Raw genomic sequence first — 10,959 nt, 5'->3', positions numbered from 1 at the left:
TTTCCTCGAGGAATTTTAATAATCGAGATACTCGAATCACTCGAGGAATCGTTTCAGCCCTAAATTTTACTGTCCTGTATGACAGAGGAGCACTGATCGATTGGTCAGGTGATAAATGGGCCTCAACGTCCTTAATTCTGGGTGATCGGCCGATACATACCTATGAAACTGACCTTATTTACCTGTGAAAAGATCTGAAAATCATGACAAATTAATCTATATAAGTTAGTATTGTTTTATGGGAATTGCTCAGTGTTTTTCAAAAGAATAAAATTTGGAACATCATAGATGTATGTGACCTTAACACCTTACAGGGTCAGTTTAAATTAAACAAAACAAAACAAGAAAGACATTGGTGATCAGCCAAAAAAATTGCAATCGGTGCAACCCTAAATATCTTAGTAACCAAGATCAAAAAGCTCAAACGGAATGGTAGAAAAGTGCATTAATTGTAATCAAAATCCCCAGTGCAATATTTAACAATATTGTAAAGTTCTTCTAAAACTGTGCAGTCTCAATAGCAAATTTGAAGTTTGATTCTGAAATGATTATGCAAGTTTACTAACTTACAAACTAAATAGCCAGTCTAACCCCGACCCTTTTCAATGAGTTTTGTTTAAATGTACAGAGATCAAGCAAAACACCAAACATTGACTTACATCTAAATGAATTAATTTAGTATTTCATCCTCTTGAAAGTCAGACTAGCTCACAAAATCAAGAAATTAACTTGTTACAAATGCTCCTGATCTCAGCTTGGTAAACTTTTAAAGCAGACCATTCCTGGCAATTTCTCCACCACTAGGGACAAGATCAAAAGGCTGACGAAGTACAGGATAACAGATCTGCACAGGTTACATAGTTGGCAACTACATAACCTGCACAGGTTATATAGTTGGCAATAAAAGTGGAAAAATAAAAGTGGAAAATGTTTTTCTGTGAAGTGAAAGACGTTTGACGGCCTTACCTCCAGTGCAGGAGTGTGTCGAAGCAGCGCCGCTCTCGCCCTCTGGAGAGAGCGGTCCATCAGTTTGTGCAGCCGAAGTATCAGTTTACGCAGTCCCATCTGTTTCAGAGCCTTATCCACAAATGGCCTGTAAATAGCTGTGGGGCAAAACACATCACCTCCAGCAGCCGCTTCTGCACTTCCAGAAATGGCGGCCGGGAGGAACTCCTCCTCTGACAAGAGGCGGGAAAATTTAGGCGTCAAGATGGGAGACAGTTCTTCATCTACAAGATTTTCAACTTCCATGTCAGGCTCTCCATCCTCAACGTCACTTTCGGGAGTAAAAGTGGCCGTGGAGTCGTTCTCCTCGTCTTCCTCGTTCTCCTCTTCATTTCCACGGGAGCAGCGAGGTGACGGTATCTCGAAGACGGGCCACCCGATACGCGACAGGTCGTGGAGGCCCAACACCGTGGCCATGACTCGCAGCTTCTGGTTGAGGTCCTGGGTGATGTTGAGCCAGAGACAGAGCGCCTGCACTCTGCCTTGGAAATCTCGAGCTGCGTATTTTTCGTAGTCCTTCTGAAGAGCCTGCAACGAGGGGTACAAAGCTTCAACGGACTCCAAGAGTTCCATAACCTTCTTGACCTGCTCAAAGGCCAGCCGCTGGCGTTGAAGGTGCTCCCTGCAGTCGGCACCGGAGCCCAGAGGCTCAGCGGCGTTCATTGCGGACGAGGGGCAGGCACTGAAGCCCCAGGTGTCTACTCCACAGTGGTTGGTCTCCGCTACAGCAAATGATTTCTCCTCAGTCAAACAGAGTTCCTGGATTATTTGCGACTCCGAACACTGAGCTCCTTTCAGACTGTCATAGTTGACCTTAAAGTGCAGCACTTTGTTGATGATTTCTGGGATAGCTTTGCGTTCAGTGAAGAGAAAAAGATCCTGGTCACTGGTAGAACGCCTTTCATGCCACGCCTGCAGCTCCAACCAAATGACCTCGTTGTTGTGCCCCATGAAGGCCATGTTCTCCAAGCCCCTTTGCTCCTTCTCCTTCCTCTTAGAGGACATAGACGTGAGCTTGAGCAGCAGGCGCAGAGTTTCAAAGAACTTGAGGCGGTCAGCAGGACAGTCCGTCCTGGATGTTTGCCGGTGGGTCCGTATATGAGGCATAGTAACGGGCATCTTACAACTGCTGCAGCCCAGGCTCAAGTAATGTTTCCGTGGATCCATGCTGAAATTGCCTGACTTTCCGAGTGGATCTAGCATGAAAGAATCTTCAAATGTCTTCTTGTGGTCTCTCTCTGTAGAGCGAAGTGTGGCCCTCTGCTTTTTGCCCTGCTTAAAGCTGACCTCCTCAGTAGTCTCAACTGGCTTGGAACCCTCAGTCTGGACAGATGTGCCAAGATCTGCTGGATTTCAAAGCAAAAGCCAAAGTCAGGACAGTGGAGGAGTTTTCTACAATCTTTGACAATATCAGCTTAGAAACCTACCTTTGTTTGGAGATCGTCCAGCACCTCTGGACTGGCCACTCCTTTGTTTGCCAAACATGCGTTTCATCTGACGTTGGGTATAAGGAGGAGATGTGCCATAAAGGCTTTCGTCTTCCTCGCTATGAAAGTCAGAGGAGTCATCAACCTCAGAGTTCTGTTGGGACGCATTTTCCGTCGACTTGGCCTGTCTGTGAGGACAACATGGAAGAGGGAAATGCAAATTATCTGGGCATAAGTTTGGAGTTTTATATTTACAGAATCAAAAATAAATTGGAGGAGATGCTAAAGTAAGTGTTCGCCAGTCAAATCGAAAGCAAAGCTTTAGGGATCAAAAAGAGCAAACCGTCTTGAGTAGGTTGCACCGTGCACAGTAAACCTCCTCTAAATCAAGGCAGACATGTTGGCTCAATAATAACTACACTGGATCTTTGCCAGCAACCAAAAGTAAGTAGAGTCTGGCAACTTTCTAAATGTATAGCAGTCATCTGAGACTGAAGACGTTCAGATAGGATAATAACCTATGGTGAAATTGGCAGCTCAAGTAGCTGAATATTATCATCATTAACTCTGCCTGCTATGTCAGCAAGTTTTCCAAGGACATTCAGTCAATTCTGGTAACAACACTGTTTTAAAAATGTATAAACTTGGAAGTGGTGAATTGTGATGAAGTTTAACCATCTAGGTCACAAATATTGAGATGGGTGTGATTCTACTCAACATAAAATATACAGTTTTTTTTGTTTTTTAAATAAGAAGAGCTGGCTGCAGAAAGAAGTCAAGGAACATTGCCTGTTCGGCTTCCTTTTGGGAACCAAGAACAAATGGCACGCTTTCCCAGATTACAATGTCAAGAGCTTTGTCCCCCAATGTTTTTCTTAAGCGTTTTTAATAGGATTAGAAAGAAAGGCCGGAGAGCTTGACCATTCCCCCCCTCCCAAAAAGAAATCCAAGAAAGAAACAGATGAAGAGTTGAATGAAAATGGGTTACATCTATGCCAATCCCCATGACTCCCGTCATTAATCATCTAACCGAGAAGCATTCCCCAACACGTGCCTGTTAACATCTGTGTAGTGGAAACATAAAGGCGAAAGGCTGGATCCCTTCCCCTGGGGAGAGAGGTGGTTAAAGGGAGGCGAGGGGGGTAATCCGGATATCAGTCGCTGAAGCTTTTTGAGGAGGCGAAGAGGGAACATCCAGATTCTATTGCCCATCTGCCCCAAAACAGAATATGTCAGACGAACACACAATGAGCCTGCAGGCCGCTGTAGACTGACATGCAGGGTAGACGGACACCTGCTGCCAAATCTCAATGTGCAAGTTTAGATGTACCAACTACCTTAGTGGCGATCAAGAGATTAAACGCAGATGGAAAAGTTTGAAGATTTTAAAAGTAATACTAGTAATCAAGAGATAGATCCTGCCAGGGTAGTAATTTTAGAGGTTTTGTCCTTTTTTGTTGAAAATGTTTGCATTTGTGCAAACATGGGATACATTCTGGACCCAGGACTGAGAGCTGTCCAGTCACAGCCTATAAAGCGGAAAAGAAATCACAATATCATATCACATTTTTTTTTCTTACAATAAAATCACATTTTTCTCATGATTTACCTACTTCCAAGCCCCAAGCTGTTATGCCAAACTAAACATATTTTTAAATTTTAAATAAGAAATGCCAGTGAACAGGAACAAAACACAAGCATGATATTATCTGCCATGTTAATATAATATGTTTATTTTATAATCGTTTTTTCTCAGTTATCAAGTATTAAATGATGTAATATATAGATACTAGAGATGTGCCGATCGATCGGCCACCGATCATAATCGGCCGATTTGCCATGAAAAAGTGTATCGCTGCAACACGCAAACTTCCCCATTCACTCAGTGCGTTATAGTTCCACATCGCTTAGGATTTGTTGCTGCGTGCTTGTGCAGTGTGAAGGAAAAAGGAGACCAGCTGCACAGGCAGGTTGCGAAATGAGATGCAGGTGATCGGTGTGTGTGATTGGCAACAAGAGACCGTGATTGGCGATCACCGATCATACATTTTTTCACGGAAATTGGCCGATTATGATCGGTGGCCGATCGATCGGCACACCTCTAATTAAAACTTTCGCTGTCCTAACATGAGACAGATAATCTCTGACAAAATAATCGATCTCCTCCCTGCTCTGCATAATTACTCTGCTAAGTCAGCCACTCAGAACTAGCAGAAATCGGATGGATAGCGCATAACTATACATACATAAATAATTTCTTGTCATCCATATATAATAATCAAGTTTATATTTGCTGTAATTGCATATACCTTCTCCAAAATCTGAGATGTTGTATATGTCTTTATGCCACCTGCCCTTTTTCCTGTGGACAAAAAAATGCCCTTCTGAAATCTGTTTTTTTTTAATACATAGTGTATTGTGTGTGGCCCAAGACAGCATATGGTGTCTTGATTTGAAATAGGGATATATATATGTTCAAGCTGCCTGTGGAAAAAAATCTCACACTCTGGTTTCATGTGCAACACAAGGTGTCCTTGTTTTCAACTTGAGCATCTGCCCCCCAAAATGTCTGCGCCATAAGGAAAGACACAAGTGGGCCAAGTAATCCATTGTGTGTCAGAGCAAATCCCACTTAAAGCAGGAAAATCACCTTAGACAAAAAAAACTTGGATAGAACCGTCGCCCTGCAATACTGCAACTACGTATTTTACAAACCTGTTGAGCAAGTAAACATTTGCCGTGTCTGTCACAGTGATGTCACAATACTAATTAGGCAATGTAAACAGTGAATAGATATGCAACACCGCTCGGAGTCTGAAGATAAAAATAGTCCGTGCATACGAGAGAGTATTAAACCGAGTTTTAAAAAGAGATGCTTGTCGCAGAAGAGCATGACTAAATCACTCAGGAATGAAATAAGAACCAGTGACGCCATCACGGCTAGTTGTTTGTTAGGTTACCATGGGACATTTCAAGCACACAGTGTGCAGCTTCATCAAAAGGATGAGAAAACATTTTTCAGATATTTTTAAAAAGTAATATTTCTCTAAACCCACGCACAAACTGCACAGAGAAAGTTCCAGGGCCTTTGTGTCCTGCAGTTCACCACAGCCACACTATGGTCCTCAAGCTGCTCCCTGCTGGCTGCCACTAGTGAATTATCACTGCAGATGGTGTCTGGCTGCTCTCAATGGCTCATCTGATGCCTCATTGGGAGCCCAATAAAGGCCAGAGGAATGCTCGTGCCCCCGAGCAGAAGCACTAAGTGAATAATAAACAGCACAAAATCGAAAGTCTTTTCTGAATAGCGACAGAAGCGACGATACCGAAGGCTGCCAGAGTCAGGGGGGGCTGACCTTTGACACCAACCATCCACCCTATTGTACAGACAGGGGGACTCTATTGTGTTGATGTGACACGTGGCCCGTGAGGCCCACAGCTGAATGTCACACAGCTGGTTAGTGAGCACACTTGCTTACAATGACCAAACTAAAGGGGATTTTTTCTTTTTTTTCAGGGAGAGGAAGAGGAGGAAAAGGTGGCTGGAGTTTTGTAAGAGCACACTTTGCTCTAATTAGGTCAAGCATGCATAGCTGAAGCTCTGCAGGCTGAGCACACTTTGATTACCCCCCACTGCAAAAAATAAAAAATAAAAGCATGCATCCACTAGCTACTGCTTTCAGCCCCGGTTAACTGCTGGTGTTGTGCCAAAAAATAATAAGGAAGAAAAAGTGTGTGCACTCGTAATCTCTTCCATATGGAGGTGTACCCTCATGCATTTTGCAGCATGAATCACTGACCCCGTTTGCACAAAGTGTGATTAGAGGGCAGAGAGAAGCACGGATCAGTCCTCGGATCAGAGTTCGTCAGGATTCACAAACAATGAGCACAACGTACTTGACCACACCCATTCGCTGGAACAGAGCGACACTGCCAGGATTGGACCTCCCAGTCTCTCCAGCATGCAACTGTGCAGAATATGCTGTTTACATGCAACAGAGCAGAGATTCTTCTGCACCATATCACGTCTAATGCATAGATAAATTACAGAGCAACTAAAGTAGAAAATAAACTGCTGCAATGTCGCAGTGGAGGCCAGGACTAATGACTCCACTTCCCATGGCATAAATAAGGAGACTTTTTGCAAACTGTGTTGTTAACAGAATGAGTCATTGATTTCTATCCATCTTCTGCAACTTGCATCAGACAATGCAGCCATCTCTCCTCCACCTTTTAAACTCATTATGAGACTGTGCCATCATGAGCAGCACGTACAGCTTTCACTTTCATTTGCAGGCATGTGTTTTGCAAAGAAATGTAAAATAAATAAAAAAAAAATTTCAAGACAAATCCAAGATTTGCATCTTTGCATCAGCTAGCCAAGTTTTTAAACACAGGGATACTATTGTCACAGAGGAAATGACAGATTATAGAGACAGAAGGTGAGATAATCATTATTTTTTTCTCTAAAAAAGCAGGTGTGTGGGCAAAGATAAGATGCAGCTAGGAAGCATTAGAGGAGCATCCATCTGCATTCTGCAGCCTGCACCAACAGCAAATGTAGACATTAATGCGTTCTACCCAAAGAGAGAGGCTCTGGGGCTCCAGGCAGCAATCTGCAGCACACAGTGCACCACATCCTGAAATCTCTGGAATGCCTGTGAGCCACAATGTCTTCAGACTTACTGAGAATGAGGCATTATTGACAAAGGACCTCTGTACTTGCAGAGATAGAGATAGCCTTCAATTGCAAAGTGAGCACATAACTCATCTTTCCTCAACATAGCTGCGAGTTTGAGCTGAGCTGCCACGCTCGACAAGTGGCGCAAAATAAAATTGAGTTTCGCGCGAGTGCACGCAGGGGAACCGTTTCAGCCTTCAAATGCAGTTTATTTGCGGAACTCTGCGTAAAAGAGTAGAAGTGTTGGTTCATTGCAAAGACTGTGTGTCTTCACTTTCCAACAGAAGCAGAGGATAAACATGCACCAATCGATCGTCCAGGGGTTCTGAATACGCCAGTTTTCTTCTAATCATCAGGCCAAATGCTAAAAACACAGATTTTTTTTATTTATTTGTGGTCATTAAAAGCATTAAAACTAAAAACTACAAACAATTTCAGTCAAAACTAACTGAAATCATGCCTTTTGATTAGATATGCATTGATTAGCTTTCTCTGTGTAGATGCCAATCTTCTGGCCATCTTCTGATTTGGTATTCTAAAGATTACAACATTGTTCCCAGTTATGAATTGAATAAAACATATTTGATGTTTGTCTACGGAGTTTATGGCCAAAAATAGTGGGAGTTGCTTTTAATAATCATTTGAGCGTTTAATAAACATGACAAAATATATATAATTGTTCAGTATAGGATGACCCAACCACTAATCTGAATAAATCAAAGGGAAAATAGTCGTTTCCAATCCCCAGTTGGTGGACTGGTGGATCTCTACTGTTTCAATTTCAAAGCAATTAGAAAAGAGACAATGCAGAGTTGCAACTAAAGGAAAGAAATGTTAGCTCCCACAGATTTACTTTGACTGCAGAGCCTTGCAAATAAACTCTTTTAAACTTGAAATGGCATCTTCCTTCCTACCCATAGATATGTGCATCTATTATTTTTGTTTTGTTTTGGCGTTAAGACTTCAATGAAAAAACAACATGTTTAAGGATATATCCTGTGCATGAATGGAGATGCATTTTGTTTTTCATTCATTTTAGCTTAAATAAAACATGTTCCCGCTATCAAAGCACATAGCAAAAAGAAAGAAAAACAATCAGCGTGTCAGATCTCAAAAACTGAAGTTGGAGTCAAAAATCATGATCTCTAACGGGAACGGGGTATCAAATGGTGCACAGACTAAACCTGATTTTGAAATAAAAGCAAATGCATTGAAAGTGGGTCACAATTATAGCTATTATTTTTCATGCAATTGTAGTGGACAGCAAAAGCATCAACATGGCCAGCATTGCACAATCACTGAAGCTGTTTGTGTATTCACTTCGACTAAGTGGCCGCAGGAGGCAATAACAACTGGCCTGTGCTCAATCATTACTGAAATAGATCACTAAAAATGCTCTGTTTATTTACTCAAAACTGAGATTGTGGCAAATGACAAGACTTGATTCTGCATGACAAATATCCTCGAAGTTGCTTTCTGTGCAAACAAACGACTGCTTGTCAGGAGAAGGGAGGAGAGGGGAAGACATAACAGCGGATTCCTGAGTATCTGTTGGGGAAAACACGCAGCAGCATTTCCTTAAAGAGATTTGCATTCATGGCAAACGTTTAAAAACAACTGTAATTGTTCACCGGCGAGCATGCAGAAATGTTGATCGGAATCATGCGGGGTGCTTAAAAATAATAATAATAATAAAAAAACATTCGTGTCTGCAAAAGTCAATAACAATTGCATAAACTATGCGAATAAATGTGACGCAGTCCAAAAGGGATATCTATGCACAAACCGTGCAGGAAAGATGCGAAAAGTCTGGATTAACAGCAACAGTGGGAGCAACATGCTAGCTGAAGTCAGCAAAGTTTGTGGGTAGCGATTATGATGAATTACAAAGTCTGGGAAGCTAGAGTAACAACTAAAGCGTCTCAAAATTCACCTTATGAACACATTTTAACCAAATCTTACAACCCGAGTTCTGTCTATGTGTGCAGATCAACTCGCGGGTGAACAATAAACTGTCAAGCTACATGAAGATGTTAGCTAGCTGCTCCCTGACATGTCGCTTCACAATTCCCCCCCCTCCCCGGTGTTACCTTTATCGCTCGCAGAGCATCCCCCCTCTTCGCTGTGGACACCAATAATCCGCAGAGGTTCGGGTATCCGCATAAATGTAGCAAGCCCCCACCCCCCTAAAAAAAAGTTTACAACTCCTCTGTTGCAAATGCAATAACTTGCACACTATTTGACAGGAAGTCGATTTCTGATGGTGTACGCGAGCGCTCCCATAGAGCTTAAACGCGGCTCCCTATTTGGCAAGGCGAGCTACTGCTGGTGAAGAGTCTGTTCAACAAATCCAACATACCTGCTCGGTTTGTGGCGATCCGGAGGCTCCATAGCAAACAAGTGGCTTCTTGCTCCTACCCGTGCATGGGCCACACCATCTCTGATTGGTATCTGACACACTTTGCACCGATCGATCTTTGCACTGGAGGTGGATTTTAGTCTCTTTAAATCACTTTCTATCCGCCGGCACGAGAGACTCTCGCTTGTGCGTATGCTGTCGCCATCTTTCCAACGTTCATTGAGGAGGAGCGCCACAGCCTTTCACGACTACGGCAACCCGGATAGGTCATTTCTGCTGTCATATCAACTGAGACGGGGAACTTGTTATTATCGTCAGAGTAGAGTCACTATGAATCAGTTGTCGTTTGGTCACTATTTGACCAGTAAAGATGAGTAGTCATACTTGGGATGATTTCCTGATTTCTCTATATGAACTGGAGCTGAGATTTTTATACGAATAAATGAAATGGAAATGCTCTTGAACTTTTCACATTTTGAAACATAACAAAAACAAATTAATGCATAATTAATTCGAAGGAAAATTATACATTACTTACACGTTTTCAAAAAAAATAAAAATCAGACTTTGTGATGCGGATGCCTTGATATCCTTACAAAACCCAGTAAATTGGTAATCCGCCAATTTACTGTAATTTTAATCTCAGTATCAACGTTTTCCGTGCAGGACTCAAATGTTTGTTAGAGAACCTTTCTGAGCAACAAGCATCATGAAGAACAAGGAACATGTGGAGAGCCCCATTTTTATGGAAATGGCTCTCCATAGTCAGGTGAGGTAATGTTCTTACAAAACTATAAATAACTGTTCACTTAATTAATATGGCCCTTATAAAAAGTGAGAGAATTGTTGAAAGAAAACCAGAAGAGTTCCCCTCTGCAGTTTACAGCAAGACATGTAGGGGGCACAATAAACAAAACTAAGTTGTTCTGGTCAGAGGGGACAAATATTGAAATCTTTGACTTAAATGCAAAATGCTAGTTGCCTAAAAACAAACATGCTGAATATATAATCCTCATTACAAACCTTGTGTCAGCATCATGCTGTGGAGACACTTTTTTTGGTTTTGGACAAATGATTGATGACAAAATGATGATGCTAAATGCAGGTCAGTTGGTTTGCAATGAGAAATCAGACAGAATCCAGAAACTGTAGTGCTCTGGGGGGGGGTTTTCTTTATGCAGTACTTCAAACATTTCATTCCAGTTCACAACAAGACATGCATTCAAACAACAGGAGGGAGAGTCCTCACTTCGAGGAAATGCTTGGGAAAAAAAATTACAGTGTCAAGGACAAGTTATAAACCGTATCAGTTAAGACACTGAACACATTGAGCAATATATATATATATATTTAAACCTTATTAAGAAATAGAAGCAGTCAGTCAAAACTCTAATCTGTTGTTCTGTTGCAGTCTAATCTGTTGTTCTTGTAGCGCTGCACTCATTCTTCTGGAGAATGATTGGACACACTAATGCAAATATGAAGCT

The 10,959-nt window shown here is 42.0% G+C and overlaps 1 protein-coding gene across 4 annotated transcripts in view; it reads right to left on the bottom strand.

Annotated features, from left to right (window-relative positions):
• map3k4 (mitogen-activated protein kinase kinase kinase 4) overlaps positions 1-9,895 on the bottom strand; it is a 23,846-nt gene extending 13,951 nt beyond the window's left edge. For 2 of the 4 annotated variants that reach the window (XM_008429879.2, XM_008429880.2), the window contains exons 1-3: positions 9,473-9,895; positions 2,433-2,620; positions 967-2,351 (exon numbers count right to left, since the gene is read on the bottom strand). In XM_008429879.2, coding sequence (XP_008428101.1) covers positions 967-2,351; positions 2,433-2,620; positions 9,473-9,504 — 1,605 coding nt within the window. In that variant the 5' untranslated portion in view covers positions 9,505-9,895. Of the gene's footprint in view, positions 1-966; positions 2,352-2,432; positions 2,621-9,203; positions 9,303-9,472 lie in introns of those variants that run through there. The other 2 variants (XM_017309091.1, XM_008429881.2) reach the window with 2 other exon arrangements.
• Between the last annotated feature and the right edge of the window lie 1,064 nt (positions 9,896-10,959).

The sequence above is a fragment of the Poecilia reticulata genome, linkage group LG15 (genome assembly GCF_000633615.1).
Source record: "Poecilia reticulata strain Guanapo linkage group LG15, Guppy_female_1.0+MT, whole genome shotgun sequence".
Classification (NCBI taxonomy): Eukaryota; Metazoa; Chordata; class Actinopteri; order Cyprinodontiformes; family Poeciliidae; genus Poecilia; species Poecilia reticulata.
This window is presented reverse-complemented; position numbering and strand designations above follow the sequence as displayed.